Genomic DNA, 20,797 nt, shown 5'->3' on the forward strand with positions numbered 1-20,797 from the left:
TGTTCACTATATGTATCAAAACATTATTCACAGAAATAAATATATTGTAATCAATGTTGTAAAACTTGTGAAAATCAATTACAGTCACTTACCAGGTAAACATGTAGCGTATATGCTACCAGGAAAAACAGAATTGGCGATTTCCAAAAAACGGCAAAAGAGAGGACAATGGCAGTTGTTCCTTCGGCTGTGTCTCTGGTCTAACTAACCGGTGCTGGGTAAATTTTTGCTCAGAAGTGAAAAAGTGGTTTTGTGCATATAGGCGGTAGTGTATACGCTACACGTTTACCTGTCCAGGGTTAAACAAAGGGATGGCTGTCAGGTCCCCAGTAAAGTTCACGTTCCGAAGTCTGTCTGCGAGCTGTTCTTGATCTGAACTCCTGTGGGGAAGAGCATTTACATTACTGTTTGAATGCGCACCGGCATGCTGTCATGTTCCATCTTGAAGGAACAAGTTGGACTTGTGAGTGGATGGTTGTTGATGTTGAAGCTCTCAGCGAGCGCACTCGCTTATCCTGGCGGATAGGGAATCGCGAGGCGTTAACTGTCCCCAATGGGATAGCGGGGTGTTGCGTGGTCACTAGTCTCTTTGTGATTGCGTGATGTTATGTGGTTGTGAGACGCTATGCTATGTACTGCTGTGTGCTGCCATGTGGTCATGAAGTGAAGAGCTATTGCAAGCTGAAGTGTAGTCTTGAGCTGTAGAGCAGTCACGTGTTGAGTTGTCACAAGCTGGAGTTTAGTCACAAACTGGAACCTGGTCACGAGCTGGCCCTTGGTCGTGAGCTGGAAAGCTGTGCTGTCTCTTCGTTGATGAGTCTGCCAGACGATGCTCGTGCGATTGCTCCTGATCACGTTGAGTGTTTATTGTCAATGTTTCGAGCTGGTAGTGGCGAGCGCTGGTCGTTGTCAGTGAGAACTCTCTGATCACGAGTTGTCCGTTTGTGCAATATCTGCAGTGCTGCGTCACTTGTTAGGACTCCCCCGGTAGTGTGGCGAGCGTTCCTGTGAGAATCCAAATCAGGAACTGGGCGAGACGAATCAGCTGGGCAAGATGTACTGGTCAGATGAGTGAAGGATGACGATCGGTGGAAGCGTTCAACTTGCCATCGATGTATTGCAGCTACACCCAGCCTTTTAGCTACCTCGTCCTCTCATTCTGATGAACCATAATCTGAGGGGCTAGAGAAAGGCATGCATAAGCCTAATAATCTTCTCGTTGCCCTGCGTGGCAAAGACCACTTGGGAAGACCGAACCCACGAACAGGAAAGGTGTCCCTTGAGAGGAGCAGAAACAAGCATCAGACTTGGTCCCCCACCGCCAGCTGAGCTAACTGGGAACGAGGGAGCGTGCCTTCATCATTAAGCTGAATAGGGTTGGCTGAGAGGTAACATTTCAATGAAGACCATGACGGTACAGGAGCAGAGACTTCCATAGAACAGGACACTTAAGACTCAGCCGGTGCGAAACCTTTGGAATCTCTAAGAGGAGGACTGAGGTCAACTTCTGAGGAAGCTGGTGTATGCTTCCTCTGTGTCCCTATCTGCAGAAGCTCTAGAAGACCTTCCCTCGATGGGGGACCAGCGATCCCTAAGGAAGGCTATAGCTGGAGTACATCATCACCCGAGAAAGACTTCCCTAAGACAGAGCAGTGCCTCTTCGCTACTGAAGCTGTGGAGTCTTCCAGTCCTAAGGGTTGCCTGGGTGTCATAGGGTCACCGCTTCTATTCAGTTGTTGCCCCCTGGGAGGCTGATCGAGTAGGAGCTTCGGGCAGAGATGACCCGGAAGGAGATAAATCCCTCTGAGATTTCTTCTGCCTTCTGCCAAACCTCTTCCACTGGGAGGATGACCAATCCTGGCATTCAGAGCAGGTATCTGTGTACTAGGGTGACCTCAGCAGGCCAGTCACAGGGATTGAAGGTCGGTCTCGACCGGAGACATGAAAGTGGCACATTTGCACCCCTCAGGTCCAGGACAATTCCACATGTCTGCCTAGAAGAAACACTCACAACTGAGAAGACAAGATAAAACAATAAAGATTAGTCAATAGCCATTCAGTTTTAAGCAGTAGAGAGAGACAACATCTCTCAACCGAGCCAAAAGCAAACCGTGATGAGAACAGGTGTGTCAGAGCAGGGTAGCCAGTACTACCCCCTACCCCCCACTAATTAGCAGTAGAGTAGTTATACCTCGCTAAAGGTCTTATTGCTAGTTTTCCAGCTTCGCCTAAAGTATATTCCCTAATAAAGACTGAAAGGATTTCTATTAGTTACGGAACAAATAAGGATTGATAAGATAAATATGTTTTACAAAATTTTTGCTAAGAAAGCTATCTTCAAAGTGGTTTTTGATGACCTCAGAATAACATTATTTCAATGGGGGCAGTCATGCCTCATAAATTTTGTTCTTGATATATTTGCCTTTTTCTGGCAAGTTTTTCTTTTTAATTACTTTGTTGCATTGAAAACTTTGAAAATATGAATTGTAAAAAAATTAATATTTTCAGCAAACTCTAAAGTGACATCAATGGCAAGGTCGCTAGTGAAGATTTTGAAGCAAGATATGAGTGAAATAGAGACCTGCCCGGATTGTTATATGAATGCTCATCAAAAACCAAATAGTTGGTTCACTGAAGCTTGTGTAAGTATTGAAATGTGCATTTAGAGGGAAATTTTAATTTTAGATTTATCCTTTTGCCTCAAGCCATAAGAAATGACTAAAATAGCTTTAAATATATTTGGATTATTTGTGTTAGTATGAGATTTTACCTATGAAGGGAATGATTTAGAATTTGAAAAACTTTTCATTAACAAATGATTTACATACAAGGTCATAAATCATTTCCTTGAACAATTTTCCATCAGCTCTTCTCTCTACTTGGTATATGTGAAATGAATCTCTCTACTCTTAAATGTGAAATAGTCTTTCCAGTCTTCTGTCTTGTATTATATTTTTTTGCACTTGCATTAACTGGATCATACTACAGGTCCTCATATTTTCATATACTTCACTTTTCTGTCTAGCTGTTTCTCATCCTTTTTCATCACTTCCCCTAACCATCTCAGCCTTTGATTTCTCAGATTTTTTTCCATACCAATTACTGATTCTTATTATGATCTTCCCTCCATACTCCAGCTGTGAATGTCAGTATTTTAAGGTCACACCTTTTCTTTGATTTTCTTTGCTGCAAGGCCAGTGTCAATGTGCAAAACACATACTCAGTGTGTATAAGGTAGAACCACGGATTCAGGCTCTATTGAACCTGTCACAGCACCTTCAATGCTGAAATTTATCTGACAACTGATGATACGTCATCACTGAGAACCAATGCTAATATTATACTGGAGATAATACTACCTGGGTGCTTTGTTTGTGCCCAGCAACCAACTTCCTTCTCTTCATAATTACCGGTGGAGACCTCTTCTGCATGTTCATATATGACAATCTTTTCAGGCTCCCTCATCAACTTTAAAGTTGAAATATAGTCGACTAACTTCCGAATGCTTGATTGCTTATTCTTAGGTATGCTAATAACATAATAAGGTTACTGAAATTATAGTTTGTTTTCACAACAGCATGGAAAGTGTTTGGGGTAAAGATTCTGTTTTCTCCTCAAGTTAGCTGAGTTTTAAGTTTTTATATAATTAATTGTCTAGACTAAGCTCTTGAACCTTTTTTTGCTAAGTCTTGGGCCAGCATAGCCTATCGTTGTTTACAGGTAGTCATCGACTTTCGACCTATGGGACTTACGACTTCAACTTTACGACCACTTTTTCACGGTGATGATCTTGCAAGTTTTTGAAATAGTACACTGATAGAACAACTATTTCCTTAGAAATAATCTATTTTCTTGTATTAAAATTAATTAATCTGCCTTTTATTGATAGTATACAGTATTAATTTTGTATCAAAAATATAGTAAGAAAAGTTTTAATATCCATCGAGTTTATAGTGAATCGTGTCTGGTGACATATTTTTGGCCAAGCCATGGAAAATGACCGGGCAGATAGAGTGATTTCCTTTCAAAAGGATATCTATTACTCTAAGTACCCCTGTAATCGAAATATCGGGTAATGATACATAATATCTCATGGCTCTGCATCGATTGTTATGAGTACTACGTGGCGTAAATTTCTCTCGACAATTAGGACAGAATCTCATGTTTTACGCGTTTCATCTTATTTGTTCCATCTCTAACCATAGATTGATATTTATCTGACGAAAGTATACAAATAGGGCAAATATTTTCTTAAAGTGTTATATTTTCTTTTGTAGTATAAAAATAAAATACATTTTTTGGCGAGGGATTTTTACATATTTTGCTAGTCATTCTTTGTCAAGTTCATATGGTGACGTTATATTTTGGGCAGAAAGTGAGTGGCAAATCAAAGTATTTCCTATCGATTTGTTACCGAGTAATCTCATTATTCCCATCATCGAAAACATTGAGTAATGATACCAATTATTTCAGTGGTTTTTACCAGTTGTTATGAGTAGTCTACGGTACTAACTTGGTAAGTTGGCATTTTCTTTTAATTGACAATATACAGTATCTAGTTTGAATAAAAAATATACTGTACAGTCTGCCCTCATTTATCGCCGGTTCTTGCTTTTCGGCTTCAGTTTCTCCTGCATAAGAACATTACAATATCTATCAAATGAAAATTCACATAATCGGGATAAAATCCACACTGCGTGATGATTTCAAATAGCCCGCTCTACACTGGGAATGCTTTGTGCCACTACCTCTCTCTCCACCCAGCTGGTCCTAGCTCTCTCTCTACAGTGTATATCCATTTACTGTGGTAAAAAATTACAGTTCTATTTGAAATAGAGCGAATTTTGATTAAACTAGTGTTTCACTTAACCATTATCCAATAATATTGTATTTAATATTCACATTTTAGTATTGTATTTGTACGAAACTGGTCTTTTGTTGAGTAAATATTTTATTCATGTATTTCATTTGCGTATGTAAGAGGTTTATAGCCAGCTCGTAAGGCGAGTTCCTCTTGTGTAGCTTCAAGTATTTGTATGTAAATTACGTAAGACTTTTGTTGCTCATTTCATTGTATTTTTCATTGAAGTCAGTATATGTAAATTTACATAATTTTTAAAATCAGCTTTTTTATTTCACGTATTTTGTTACGAAGTCTTATACAATCTCAATTAAGGGAACCGTCCGCTATGGTGTTTGACATAACTTTAAATAAACGAAAATCGTTTTATTGTTTCTATGCACGCCGAAGCATATCGTACATGCTCTTCATAAGTTTCAGCCAATTATTTTTACAAATACAGATAGTGCTCGACTTACGACCTATGCGACTTACAACGATTCGACTTTACGACGATTTTTTCATGGTGATGACGTCACAAGTGTTATCGAAATAGTACGGTAATTGGACAAATATTTCTTTGGAAGTAATCTATTTTTTTGTATGAAAATAAACTGATTTATCTTGGTAAATTATTATTTTCTTTTATTGATAATATACAGTATCTATTTTCAGTAAAAAGTATATTAAGAACATTTTTAGTATCTTCTGATTTCATATCAATGTCTGTTGACGTCATATTACTGGCGGAAAGCGACCGGGCAATACAGTGATTTCCTTCCAATAGGCTAACGATTAATATTAGTATTCCCATTATGGAAATATCAAGTAACGATACAAACTATTTTATGGGTCTGAATCGATTGTCATGAGTACTACGTAGCGTAAATTTTATTCTATGCTGTTTTATTTAATACATTTGCTTGGTAAGTTAGGAATTTACATATTTTGCAAATCATTCTTTGTCGAGTTTACGTCAAGTGTCTTGTGACGTCATATTTCTGGCGGAAGCGCGCTGCCAAACCAAATGATTTCCTTTCATCGTGTTACATAGTAATCTTATTACAGTATTCCCATCATCGAAACACCGAGTAACGATTAGTGGTCTATATTAGTAGTTATGAGAATAGTACTACTTAGCACAAATTTAAGAAAAATAGTCTGAGGACGTCATATATCTTGCGGTAGGTGAATGGCAAATCAAGGGATTTCCTTTTGATGTGTTACTGATATTCCCATAATCGAAACATCGAGTAGTGATACTAAGAATTTCTAATAATGTTCAAAGAAATGTGAACATTTAACAGGGAATTAAAGAGAGAGAGAGAGAGAGAGAGAGAGTTTTTTGTGGGTTACGGTATTTTTTCTTAAAAAGAAATACAGCTTATATTATTAACTAAAACATTAAATATCTTGATAATAATTGCTTCTTTTAAATTAACAAAGAAAAACAGTGTATTCGATTAATTTTCAATATCTGTCTTGGAACAAGACAGATAAGAGAGGTCAGATGGCGTAACAGATTCGATTAACGAGAGGCTGGAAGAACTTCTTTGTTGAGAAAGAGAGTGCAGCAACTTCTTTTAGTCTGTGTTCTCTTTTGTCTGATGGGGGAGGCTTTTGTCTGATGGGGAGACTTTTGTCTGATGGGGAGACTTTCTCTTGGACTGTGTCTATGATCATAACGAGGTATACCAGTCTCTGTGAAGGTTGTAGTAATGATTTCTCATGATTTATCAGAACCCCCAGGTCCTGACAAAACTCGAGAAGCATGTTTCTGTGACGAAGAAGGGTCCTCTCCGAGTCCGCTAGGATCAGTCAGTCCTCTAGATATCTGAGAAGACGGATGTCGTTACGTGAGGCTAAGATGACGTTAGGGAGAACCCTCTGGTTAATACCTGAGGAACTGTTGCGAGACCGAAGCGTAGAACCTTGAACTGCTATGTCTTTTCCTCATGCATGAATCTTAGATATTTCATTGAAGACGGATGGATTGGGATCTGGAAGTATGCGTCCTTCAGATCCAGTGTGCACAAGAAGTCCCTTGGACGAACCGCTTGGATGACTGTCTGCCGTCTCCATTTTGAACTGAATCTGTTGAACAAATTTGTTCAGAGGGGAGAGATCAATGACTGGTCTCCAGCCTCTAGTCGCCGTTTTCACCAGAAATATTCGACTGTAGAAGCCTGGGAACCTGTCCGCAACTTCTTGGAGAGGACCCTTCTTCAGGATGGTCTGGACTTCGGCTCTGAGGGCCAGCTCCTTTGCGGATCACTTCCCATAGAACCTTAGATGCACTGGCTCTCAAGTTAAAGGAGGTAGAAATTGAATAAACGGGACGCGATACCCTAGGGCAATCTATTCGACCGTCCAGGGATCTACCCCGTGGAGCTGCCACCTCTGCCAGTGTTGCCGTAGGCATCCTTCCACAGGTGGTAGGGGATGAGGAATGTCATTCCTACTGGGTGTGACCACCTCGGCCATCTTCCCTCTCCCTTCTTTCCTCGGAAGGACTTGGACTCTTTCTGGCCTTTGGATGGAAAGGGCCGCTTAGACACCTTAAAAGGTTCAGAGGACTTACAAGTTGACTGGTGAGGAAAGGAAGGTGCTTGATGAAGCCGTGCAGACTGGGAAGGTCTACCATAGGTCTGCGATGTCATGCTCCTATGGAGGAGCGAATCATTTGATGATTTCCTCCATCGCTCAGCAGCACACACTATCTCTTCCAGAACAAAGAGATATGAACCCTCGAGGGTGGAATTCCTCAACCGAGAGACCTCCACCTTTGGTACCTGTTTGTGGAACCTACCTATGATGGTATCCCTTCAGCATGGTCTGGACTTCGGCTCTGAGGGCCACCTCCTTTGCAGATCACTTCGCATAGAACCTTAGATGCACTGGCTCTTGAGTCAGAGGAGGGAGAAATTGAATAAACAGGATGCAATACCCTAGGGCAATCACTTCGACCGTCCAGGGATCTACCCCATGGAGCTGCCACCTCTGCCAGTGTTGCTGCAGGCATCCTTCCACTGGTGGTAGGGGATGAGGAATGTCATTCCTACTGGGAGTGACCACCTTGGCCATCTCCCCTCTCCCTTCTTTCCTCGGAAGGACTTGGACCCTTTCTGGCCTTTGTATGGAAAGGGCTGCTTCGACACCTTAGAAGGTCCAGAGGACCTACAAGTTGACTGATGAGAAAAGGAAGGTGCTCGATGAGACCCGTGAAGATTGGGTAGGTCTACCATAGGTCTGCGATGTCATGCTCCTATGGAGGAGCGAATCATTTGACGATTTAATCCATCACTCAGCAGCACTCTATCTCTTCCGGAATGAAGAGATATGAACCCTCGATGGTTGAATCCCTCAACCGAGAGACCTCCACCTTCGGTACCTGTTTGTGGTACCTACTCATGACAGTATCCCTTCTCTTGAGAATGGTGTTCGGCCACAGGTTGAAGACGTGGTTTGATAGAAAACTCTAAGAGTCCTTACAACAGCTATGACTCCAAAGTCTTCCTGGCCGACTCTTTCAAAAGATCGTCGGAGCGAACCATGAAGCCTAAGGATCCTAGCCATAGATCGAGCCACGAAGAAGCCTGCATGGCGTACATCTCACCTTTCTCTATGTGTAGGAGCTCAACTGCCGAGAAGGAGGCCTTTAGAGAGGAGAGGGTCCGAGTTGCTACACCCTTCGTTGGGGACTCTACCGAAGGGTCGATGGTCTTGGTGGAATGTGGTTCCCCTTCAGTCTTTGTAAAGCAAAAGGAAGTAGAAGGGACCGAGAGGAGGAACCTACCCTCAAGGAACTAGAAGTTCCAGCTATTTGAGCGATAACTTTCCTTTTGGCGGCTGTCAAACCCTTGGACCAGGGCAGAGATGCACTGGATATGGAAGGCTTTTGTGTTTTGAATATCTCGTCGAGAACCATATCCTTCTCATCCTGGATGGTGGAACCAGGAGTGGACAACCTGTTGATGGCCCACATCCAGGCAAGGACCTGTCAAAAGGTATGCTCCGACTCACGTCTCTCTTGTTCGGAGAGATAGTTTGGACTGGCCTTCTTTGGAAGATTCTCATCCTCAGAATCTAAGGGGTCATCCACTTCCAGAGCCTGGGGTAGGTCAGGGTTCTTAACAGAACCACTGGGAGGACCCGCCACAGGGGACTGTCTCTGTGCCTCAGCCATTCTAGCTTCTAGTGCTGTAGCGTTCTTGGGTTTGTCTTAGTGTCCTTCGATTCCCTACCCACAGGATGTTCCTCTGTGGTCTGAGGAGGGGAACGTGTGAGGTTTTCGAGGCACTTGACGAAGCCTTGGCATTAGGAGGTGAAGGCTCCTCCTCTTAAGGAGGCACAGAAACTGGATGTTGGTCGGAAAGAACTACCTCAATTTCTTGAGGGTTGAAGGGATGGATCATGATCTCTTGGGTGAGCCTATGTCCCTACTTGTTCTAGGATGGATGATTTCAGCGTGAGGTGGTGTTACGCCTCTCAGGCTTCTCCTCTGCTTTTGCTTCTTAGTGATGACCTCCTTCACCTTTACTGGCATAAAGGGTAAGTTACTCATATAAGGATCAGAAGGAATAGGACCTTCAGCATGTGATCGGGGTGGAGGTGATCTACACACACTGCCGTTGACTTCCTTCTAGGGTTCTTACTCCCAACTGACGAACTCGACGAGGGTTCCAAGGGGATCCTAAGGCTTGCCTTGACTGGAACAGTTGCAGGTTGTGACGGTGTAGGAGCCTTGTTCAGTCTTTAGGAGGGTGGAGATGAACCCATGAATGAATGTTTGAACCTCTAGGACTCTAGGTAAACCCTGGAATTCCCTAGGAGAGTGTCCTGTGGATGGAACTCTTGAAGGAGGTCCAGTCGATGAAGGTGATAACCTCTAAGGTAGAGAAACACGTTCCTTTGGGTGCGAAGGAAGGTCTGGACTAATCGGCACGTTAGCATAACTATTAGGGGCTCCTTGAACCCTTCTGGTATGGTTGTCTATCTTCCGTTGGAAGTAGAGGATGCAGAGGGTAGAGACGAAGGTGTTGGTACCGCACTTGCTCGCTGTTCCGACACATATGCTCGTGAAATGGCGAGATTCCCATGCAAAATTGCGATTTTAACGGGTTAACAGACGTGATTCATGAGCAGAAATGCTCGCAACAGGAGCACTAGGAGCCACAGAGGAGGAAGGTCTAACGCCTTCCTGCTGCCTCAGAGAAGCAACTATGTCTAACGAAGTTGGCAGAGGAGGCCTCTGAATTGGAACTACTCTATTTGGAGAACATGTCACAGTGGGACGCGTTTCCAAGTGTTGCGTAGGCAACGCTTGGCTAAAACTCCCAAGGTGGTGAAAGGCACTGGGGGTTTAGCTGGACGCCTGTTAGAGGAATGGTCATTTTCATCTTCAGGTACGGTCCGAGGTCGTTTGAAAGGTGTGGTTGAGGGGTCGGTGTATGCCTATCTTTACCTCTAGATGAGGAACATCTAGACCTTGATCGCGAACACGCGGTTCGCGATCGTGAACGGGAGTGTCTAACTCTCGTTTGTGAACGGCGTGCAGTCCTGCCATGTCTTCGTTGGAGACCGACCTGCAATGTCTGTGTCTGTGCAGAGGGCATCACTGTGAGCAGGGTTCACCCTGCGAATAGTGTAAGGAGTGGCCTGCCTCCCAATGGTAGAAATTTTGGCGGCGTAGGAAGGAGAAGACGAAGCTTGATCTTTCTCCCTCAGGAGCGAGGAAAGCGTGTTCTTCTCGCACCCCCAAAACTCTTTCTAAATCTTCTCGCTCGCGCTCTTCCGAAGGACATTCGAATAGGAACGCAGACCGACTAACTCCTTGGCAACCCCGGGGTAGTGGGTGGGTTGTTGCTTCCCCTAGAGGAGCCACTTCACCTCTAGCTGCCAGGGAGCCATTCTCCCTTTCAGATCTTTTGCAAATGTGGCCAACCTTAGGGATTTCGGGTTCCCCTTCGGAGGAGCTCTGCTGTACCTTCTTCAGCGTTGTGCTAGGAAGAACCCTCCTGATCCATTGACATCTCACTCTCTGGTTCTGTGCGAGATCCATCTTTTGCCCTCTCCTGACCCTTCCACGCGTGGACGAGGGGATTGCTCGCGTATTCCCCTCCAACAGCCTCCTGCTGACAATGAATCCGCTCTCCATATAGGGACCTCGTCATCCTGTAACCCCAACCCTTTATTTCTCCCCATAGGAGCATCTCCATCACCTTGTCCTTCTGGACACTTCCCCTGATCGCAATTTGAGATGATCGGAAGATCTGATGGATCGTAGGTCATCACGATCCGAATGCTCCTCTTCTAGAAGGCGTTCACACTTTAGAGCTTTGCGCTCACGAGACCGCAGGTTTCCACGCTCTCCTCGGATGCGTTCCTCTTCATGAGAAGTCTCGCGATCGCGTTCCGCGTGATCACGAGCACAGTCTAGACCAAGGTCCAGACGCTCGCGTTCTAGATCTCTGCGATCCAGATCACGAGAACAGCGCTCGCGAGGATGACGCTCCCGTTCACGAGGGCTGCGTTCACGCTTGTGAAGGTATTGTTCACGAGAACGACATTCTCGTTCGTGAGGTAGATGCTCACGTTCGCGAGATAGGTGTTCACGTCGTTCTCGAATGAGAGCCAGACGCTCCCGTTCACGATCATGAACCGCACGTTCGCGATCAAGGTCTAGACGTTCCTATTCTAGAGGTAAAGGTAGGCGCTCGTGCAGTCCATCAGGGCATAGTCCCTCAACCAGACCTTCCAAACAACCTCGGACGGGACCTGATCATGAGAATGACCACTCCTCAGACAGGCGTCCAGCTAAACTCCCATTGCCTTTCACCGCCTGGGGAGTATTAGCAAAGCGCTCACCTATGAGACGCTTGGAAATGTGTCCCACTGTGACACATTCTCTAACAATAATATTTACTCCTACTCAAAGGCCTTTTCTGCCAACTTTGTCAGACGTAGGTGCTTTTCTCAGGCAGCAGGAAGGCATTAGACCTTCCTCTTCCTGTGTGGCTCCTAGTGCTCCTGTTGCTAGCACATATGCTCATGAATCGTGTCCATTGACATGATTTTGCACGGGAATCTCGTGATTTCGCCAGCAAATTGACGATTTCTGCCAGCTACTCACGAGCAGATGTGTCAGAACTGCCAGCAGTCCAACACCTGCGCCTCGATCCACAGCTTCTTCTACCTCTAGCGGAAGACCAACACCCTTTCCAGAGGGTTTCCAGGAGCCGCTTAATAGGTCCACTACGTGCCTATTAGTCCGGACCTTCCTTCTCGTCCGAAGGAATGTGTTCCTATGCCTCAGAGATTTTCACCTCCATCGACTGGAACTCCTTCTAAAGTTCTTCTAAGGGACACTCTCCTTCTAGACTACTTAGAAAAGTCCAGGGCTTACATAGAGGATCAGAACTTTACCCATGGGTGAGTACTTTCATCACCACCGTGCTGAATTCTCTGAATGTGGCTCCTTTACCGCCACAACCTTCGACTCTCCCAGTCAAGACAACCCCGAGGATTCTCTTGAACCTTCGTCGAGTTTGTCTGTTGTGAGTCAAGACCCTGGAAAGAGGTCAACAGCAGACAAGGTACGCAGATCACCTCCACCTCGATCGCTTGCTGAAGGTCCTTGAACCTCTGACTTTTATAAAGCCAACTTATCTTTTACTCTGGTGAAGGTAAAGGAGGTTATAACTAAGAGGCAGAAGAGGAGGGTGAGAAGCGTAATACCACAGCACACCGACATCGTCTGCTCTAGGACAAGTAGGGACTAGCATCGCCCAGGGAGATAGCTATGCATCCCTTCAACCCTCAAGAGATTGAGGTAGTGCTTTTGAACCAACATCCCGTTTCCTTACCTCCTCCATATGAGGAGCCTTCAGCTCCTACCGCCAAAGCTTCTTCAGGTGCTTCGAAAACTTTGCAGGTTCCTCCTGTTATCGCGGAACAATGTTCTTTGCATAGGGAATCAAAGGACACTAAAACGAAACCCAAGAACGCTGCGGCAAGGGAAGCTCGTATGGCTGAGGCACAGAAACTGTTCCATGTGGCGGGTCCATCTAGTGATACATTTGACGCCCCTGACCTACCCCAGACTCTGGATGTGAGCCTGGAAGTGGACGACCCCTTAGATCCTGATGACAAGAATCTTCTAAAGGTGGCCATTCCCAAATATCACTCTGAACAAGGGAGATGTGAGTCGGAACACACCTTTTGGCAGGTCCTCGCTTGCATGAGGGCCATCAAAAGGCTGTCTACTCCTGGTTGCATCATCCAGGAGGGGTAGGTTATGGTTCTCGATGAAATATTTGAGATCCAGAAGTCTAACAAGTCCAGTGCCACTTTACCTTGGTCTAAGGGTTTGACAACTAAGGGTTTGACAGCTTCTAGTTCCTTGAGGGCAGATTCCTTCTTTTGGTTCCTTCCACTTCCTTTAGTTTTACGAAGGAAGTATTCCACCATGTCCCTCGACCCTTCAGTAGAGTCTCAAACGAAGGGTCTCCCGACTCAAACCCTCTCCTCTCGGCAGTTGAGCTCCTGAACTTAGAGATAGGCACGAAGTATGGCATGCATGCTGCTTCATGGCTTGATCTGTGGTTAGAATCCTCAGGTTTCATGGTCCGCTGACACAATTTTTCAAATGAGTCAGTCTGGAAGACTTTGGAGTCTTAAGGCACGAAGTATGGCATGCATGCTGCTTCATGGCTTGATCTATGGTTAGAATCCTCAGGTTTCATGGTCCGCTGCCACAATTTTTCAAATGAGTCAGTCTGGAAGACTTTGGAGTCTTAAATGTTTTCAGGTACCCGAACTCTTCAGTTTTTGTAGCACCACGTCATCAACTTGTGGGCAAATGCTATACTTAAGAGAAGGGATACTGCCATGGGGAAGTTCTTGAAGCAGATGCTGAAGGTGGAAGTCTTTTGATTGAGGAACTCCACCTTTGAGGGTTCTTCTCTCTTCATTCCAAAAGAGATAGAGAGGGCTGCTGAGTGATCAAGAAAATCATTGAACGATTCTCTCTTCCATAGGGCCATGACAATCGAGACCCTATGATATACCTTCCCAATCTTCCCGGACTCAGCAACCACCTTCCTCTTCTCATCCGTCAACTTCTAGGTCCTCTGAACCTTCAAAGGTGTCTAAGCGTCCCTTTCCATCTAAAGGCCAGAAAGGGACCAAGTTCTTCGGAGGAAAGAAGGGAGGAAAGGGAGGTGGCTAAGGTGGTCACTCCCATTACGAAGGGCATTACTCCTCACATACCACCTGTGGGAGGATTCTTACAGGGCTTCTGGTAGAGGATGCAGCTTCACGGGGCAGATCCCTGGACGGTCGAAGGGATCGCCAAAGGGTATTGCGTCCTGTTTATTCAATCTCTCCCTCCCTGACTCGGGATCCAGTGCATCTAAGCTTCTATGCAAAGGTATCCACAAGGGAACTGGCCCTCAAGTCTGGAGACCAGACCATGCTGCAGAAGTGCTCTCTCAAACAGGTTGCGGATGGGTCGCCTTTCTGCAGTCTAATTTTTCTGATGAAAAGGGGGGACTGGAGGCTTGAGTGCAGTCATCGATCTCTTTCGTCTGAACAAGTTTGTACATCAGACTCAGTTCAGAATGGAGACAGCAGACACGATCATCCAAGCAGTTCGTCCAAGGGACTTTATGTTCACACTGGATCTGAAGGACTCATAGTTCCAGATCCCAATTCATCCGTCTTTAAGGAATTATTTAAAATTCATAAACGAGGAAAAGACATATCAGTTCAAGGTTTTATGCTTTGGTCTCGCAACAGCTCCTCAGGTATTCACCAGAGTGTTCGCCTTAGTGTCATCTTAGCCTCGCAGGAACGGCATCCGTCTTCTCAGATATCTGGATGACTAGCTGATCCAAGTAGACTTGGAGACGAGCTTCTCGAGTTTTGTCGGGGCCTGTGGGTCCTGATAAATCATAGAATGTCATGATTGCAACCTTCTCAAAGACTGGTATATCTCAGTATGATAATAGACACTGTCCAAGAGAAAGTCTTCCAATCAGACAAAAGAGTACACAGACTGAAGGAAGTGGCCGCACCCTTCCTCAGAAAAGTTGTTCAAGTCCCTCATTGGTTGAGTCTGTTAGGCTATCTGACCTCTCTCATTCGTCTTGTTTCAAACGGGCGCCTCAGGATAAGATCCCTGCAGTGGCAGATGGAGACCGTGTGGAACCAACACTCCGATCTACTGGACACCCGAGTTCCCATAACTCGGTATCAGGTGATGGATTTGAATTGGTTGATGTTAGACGAAAACCTTTGACGGTGCCAGAATCTTCTTGTTCGCCCTCTGGATTTGATGTGCTTCACAGATGCATCAAAAGAAGGGTGGGGCCCTTACCTGCTGCACTATACGATCTCCGGCCTTTGGTCAGAGTCAGAAAGGTACCAGCAAATAAATCTTTTAGAGATGAGAGCATCTTACATAGCTCTTCATCTGTCTAGAGATGAGAGCATCTTACATAGCTCTTCATCTGTCTAGAGATGAGAGCATCTTACATAGCTCTTCATCTGTTCCAACAGTTTCTGGCAGGTCACTCCGTGGTGTTGATGAGCGACAACACCACAGTAGTGGCTTACATAAACAAATAGAGCGGTACCTTTTTGCTGCCTCTATGCCATCTTGCAGTAAAAATCCTCAGATGGTCAGAAGATCATTCGGTGTTCCTATCAGCTCGCTTCATTTTTTGGCAAGAGGAATATGTTCACGGATAACCTGAGCAGAGCGACTCGGATAGTAGGCTCCGAATGGTCTTTGAATTGTCAGATAACCAACAAAGTTCTGACTTTGTGTGGTTCCCCGATTGTAGACTTATTCGCAACATCCGTGAAGAGTAATCTTTCGCTGTACTGACCTCCAGCCCCTGACCCGCAGGCTCTATGGCAAGATGCATTCCAAGAATGGTGGGACAACATCAACATGTATGCCTTTCCCCCGTTTTGTCTGATGAGAAGACTGCTCAATAAGACCAGAGCACCCAAAGATCTAATGATGACCCTTGTAACTCTGCTTTGGCATCATGCAGAGTGGTTTCCAGACCTCCTGCAACTTCTAGTAGATTTACCGAGAGAGCTTCCCCCATGACCAGCTCTACTCAAACAACCACACGGGAACATCTTAAATAAGACCCTGCAGTCGCTTCGACTTCACGCGAGGAGACTATCCAGCGTTTCCTTTCTCAGAAGGGCTTTTCACAACAAGTTGTGGAGAGAATGTCCGGTTACTTGTGTAGGTCCTCAGCCTCTGTCTACCAGGCAAAATAGAGTATTCTGTGATTGGTGTCATGGAAGGAATATGCCACTTTCCCCATAATGCAGAGTTCCTTTTATACCTTCGGAAGGAAAAGCTCCTTTCAGTCACAGCGGTGAAAGGTAATCGCCTAGCCTTAAGCCTTGCCTTTAAGCTGAAGGGAGTTTATATTTCCTGTTCATTGGAGCTTTCTTTACTCATACGGAGTTATGAGATCACTTGCTCCCAGTCAGAGATCAGGCCTCCTCCTTGGAACATGGTTCGCGTTTTGAGATCCTTTAAAGGATTTCCCTATGAACCATTAGCCATGCAACTGACCGAAACCTTACTTTGTAGATGGCGTTCCTGCTCGCTTTAGCCTCGGCAAAGAGAGTCAATGAACTTAATGACCTCTCATATGACATTGCCCATTCAAGGGGGTGGGGGGAAGTGATATTCAGCTTCGTCCCAGAGTTTATTGCTAAGACTCAAAATCAGGTATACTGGACCATTGATTCGGGCCGTTTTAGTTTGCAAGTCTTCGTTCTGTAACCAATGACTCGGATCAGTTGCTACTATGCCTAGTGAGGAGCTTGAGATACTATCTTGAACGCACTGCAACAACATGGCCCCGACTAACACCTGTTTGTTTGCTCAGGGAGAGTAAAGTGGAGGATTACCAGGAACACGGTTTCTTCTTGGATCCGCCAAGTAATCGAAAGGGCCTTGGCTCCCAATCCTCCTTTGGCTCGCTAACCTAGAGCCCATGATGTCAGGGGAATACAGTACTTCCTTGGCATTCAAACGCAACTTCTCTGTATTGCAAGTACTTCAAGCGAGCGTGTAGGAGAGACAGATCACCTTCGCAGCCCATCATTTAAAAGACGTGACTCACATGAGACTTCACTATTGGTCCTGTGGTGGCTGCTCAACAAGTGGTTTAAGAATACTTGTCATGGGTAGATACAATACTTTTAAAGGATAGGTTTTAAAAGACAAAACTATCTATTCCCAAAGTGTGAGCAGCGAGGCGAGATACGACTGCAGTATTGTTTGGTCAAACCTGTCATCACTTCACTGTCGTCAGCATTTTGGAAGTAAACCGAGCTTCGACGAGAGCGCCTGCCTTGATAAGGGGACTGTCCTGTTTTGACCAAGTTGTCATCGTCTTAATAAGTGGAGTCAGCATATTTTGAGAAACCGAGCCTGTGGGAAATCCTTGTTTAGGATATATGTCATCATGGAAGGACACGTGCTGCCTTTTTATTATGACTTAACACGTGGTACAGATTGCATCACAAATTTCTTTCGAAGTGGTGGTTTTTGAGGAAGCCAATAGAGATGCAGCATTGTTGAAAAAACGCCCTCAATGGAAATGACCACTGCCCACTGTAATTAACTTCACCCATACATGAATATATAAACTTCAAGAAGAGATTGTCCAATAGAGATAGGACAGAGCATAAGACATGAGAGGAACTATGTCCGAAGCAGATAAGATCAAAGTCATAACGAGATAATAAACAGAGAACAGCAGAAATCTGATAGAGCCAGATTCTAACCTTCCCTTCAGACAACAGATGCCTATCTCCAAAATCTTGTTATGGCCGAGAAGAAGAGACAAATTGAAGCAACCAGCCCTTCCAGCTTGTGACGAGAAGTAGCCAACACTGCCTACAGCCTGCCTTAGTTCAACTGTATCATTGAAATCTTAGAAGAAGACCTTTGATGTCCCTTCTTGATGCCACCCTTTTTGTGATGTCTTCGAATGTGGTCATCATGTCAGTTTCATCTGAATTTCAGCCGCTCTTATGCAATGTTTTCAAGCCCGAAGTCTCCGTACCAGTATCGTCTCAGCAACTGCAGAAAACTATTCCATGAGTATTTCTACCTTACTGAATGTTCCCTTTTCTATTGATGTTGGATTGATTTGATTTGTCAGTTAAAGTAAACGAATTAGTAACATTGGTTTTCGTTATATAAGTTTGTGAATAAACGTGTTGTGTTTTTTTCATGAGTTTCTTTTTATATTCATTTCCCATACTTAATTCAATCCCTGGATAGGTGTGGTGGGTCATATACGACCCGAGGTTAAAAAAAAGAAAAAAAAACACATATTTTTGTCATAATTTTTCATCCGTATTGGTTGTGAGTGATATCGATCTGCGAGACCTCAGTTCAATGTGCGCAGCAGTTGGGTGAGGACGCATTTCATCCAAGCTCTTTTCCTTGTGCTATTTCTGAGATACCCCCGGGTCGAGCTTGACCTATCAATACCTAATTAAGGTAAGTTTCGTAGTAAAATTTTTTTGTATAAGTGAATATGCAGTAGTGTTCAGGCGTGTATAAAAAAAGGATTGTTGTAAAGTGTTTGTGAATGTCTTCTACCCCTTATGTTTTTATAAAACGGATTTTGAACAAAGCGAAAAATGTGTTTTTGGGTGAGATAGCCATGTCGTCCTGATGGAAAATTCCTTAAGGTAGCTTTCTAAGGGATATTTTGCTACAGTGATACTCCCAGAGAATTAACCATAGGTCTCCAGAATTCTAACTCCTGGCGTGAGTATCCTTAATTTATCTTTAAGGATATCGCATAATATCAGGGGACGTATTTTTTTATACGACACATAGCAATCTTCACCCCGAATAGATTTAACTCTTTGAGGGGGAAGAGTGGCGAACGAAGGGGAGCCGTTATCAAGGTACCCGGTGGACCCCTCCCTGTACCACTACGGCCCGTTATTCCTTGTTGCATTTAAGCAGGAATAGCCGCAGATAAAGTAGTTTTGGGTGGGGTCTTCCCATTACATTGTTGTTTGTTTTTTCTTTTTGAAAGAAGGGTGGGTCCATCAGGACGACATGGCTATCTCACCCAAAAATAGATTTTTCGCTTTGCTCAAAATCGTTTTTTTGGGCTCAGCCATGTCGTCCTGATGGAAGCTTACCAGAGAATTAACTTGAAAGTACTATATCTGTGGGTTTGTACAAGTGCCTTTACTTTGAATGAGTTCCTTATATGGTCTCCTAGACCTTTATATGTATGACCTTACCGTTATTTGTCATATCCGCTAAGTTTGGAACTAACTTAGGGCTTCCTGCTCCCTGGAGGGAAATTGCCGACTTCGACTATAAGGATTCAAAGTTTGCATTTCCGTAGGAACAAGAGGGAAACTTCTTCGAGATTACTTGGCTGTTCTTTGGAAATCTTACTAACAAGGTTTCTATAATAAGGAAACTAGAAAGGCTCTGGAAATCTTTATTTGTAATTCTGAGGATAAAGAAGAAGCAGATACATCCTTTTGTTTTTTATTTTCATAACCCGCCTGAACAGACCTTTAGTGTCTGATGGAGGGCGAGAAATAAACCCGTAAAAGTAAAAGTAAGTAAGTAACCAAAAACAAAATATATTAATGAATCGTGAGAAGGAATCTAGCCTGCATACATGAACATCCTGGTATATATATATTTTTAACCTGTAAGGGAAGAATATACATATATTAATTCATTTGTTAAATGCCACTCAATAATGTGAAATTAATTTGTTTAGTTTCACTTAGATGTTGGATATGCTTCAACACTGTGTACAAATGTTCACATGGCACTGGTGTTATTGGTTAGATTCTGCACCTATATAGAACAGTCCATAAATCACCATAGTGATTTTTACTAAAAGGTATTACACTCAAAGGTGCTAACACCTGTTCACCCGATACACTGTTGAGTCCCAAAACAGTCCACTGTTCGTTGCAGCACTAGACAACAGGTTTTATGACACTACCTGCCGCCACCACAAAGTGTTTTATCTCGTGCACTTGCTTCGCATAATGTTTATAGAAGACTGGATGATTTCCAACCTGTATATGAGCGGAGACTATCAAAGTCCATGTATTGAAAGAAGTTCAATGAAGAAGCAACTTTTCTAGGATTGTGACCTGCGGTTATACTGTCAGGATCCGCTCTGCGAATAAAGTAGGTGAGTTTCACCCTCAGTTGTTTTAGGGAAAAGTTTGATCCTGAGGTTTCGCCTTGGAAGAGCTGTCCCTCCTTGAAGTCTGAAGTTCTTTGAAGATAGACCTTAAGACACTCTACTGGACATAGAGAGACATCTTCCTTCAGAGGAAAGATTCTCCAAGGACCCCAACTTTTGGTGGGCAGGTCGTTTTTGGCGAGAAAGGGAGGGTAAGGGAAAAGGTTCAGTTCTCCCACTTCTGTGAACTGAATATGGCCTTCATTTCTGGATAAGGCCACTATTTCACTAACTCTAGCGCTTGAGGCTATATCAAACAGAAATATCACTTTCTGTGTTAGATCCTTTAGGGTGCAATCCTCGTTGTTCATGTTCGAAGCGTAGTGCAAGACTTGTCCAGTGACTATGATATGGGCTTTGGAGGGGTTGCTGGTTTGAGTCTAGCGCATGCTTTTGGTATCTTATTGAAGATTTCACTTGAAAGTTCCACCTGAAAGGCATAAAGAAGAGATCTAGTCAAAGCTGACTTACACGCAGTTATTGTGGTAGAATCCAGGACTTGTTCATGTAGGTGGATGAAGAAGGAGAGACAGAAATCTGTTGATCTTTCTGTCGGTTTCTTTGTTTTCATGAAGGGAACACGCTTTTTCCAAGGTGATTCATATTGTCTCCTAGTTGAATTTGACTTGTATTCTTCTATAAAGTCGATGTTATCTTTTGAGAT

At 44.1% G+C, this 20,797-nt stretch overlaps 1 protein-coding gene across 3 annotated transcripts in view; it reads left to right on the plus strand.

The window, feature by feature from the left end:
- Zmynd8 (Zinc finger MYND-type containing 8) overlaps positions 1 to 20,797 on the plus strand; it is a 596,751-nt gene that overhangs the window by 216,418 nt on the left and 359,536 nt on the right. For all 3 annotated transcript variants that reach the window (XM_068388417.1, XM_068388414.1, XM_068388416.1), the window contains exon 6: positions 2,509 to 2,642. In XM_068388417.1, the coding sequence (XP_068244518.1) occupies positions 2,509 to 2,642 (134 nt within the window). The remainder of the gene's footprint in view (positions 1 to 2,508; positions 2,643 to 20,797) is intronic.

Source organism: Palaemon carinicauda, chromosome 15, assembly GCF_036898095.1.
Source record: "Palaemon carinicauda isolate YSFRI2023 chromosome 15, ASM3689809v2, whole genome shotgun sequence".
Classification (NCBI taxonomy): domain Eukaryota; kingdom Metazoa; phylum Arthropoda; class Malacostraca; order Decapoda; family Palaemonidae; genus Palaemon; species Palaemon carinicauda.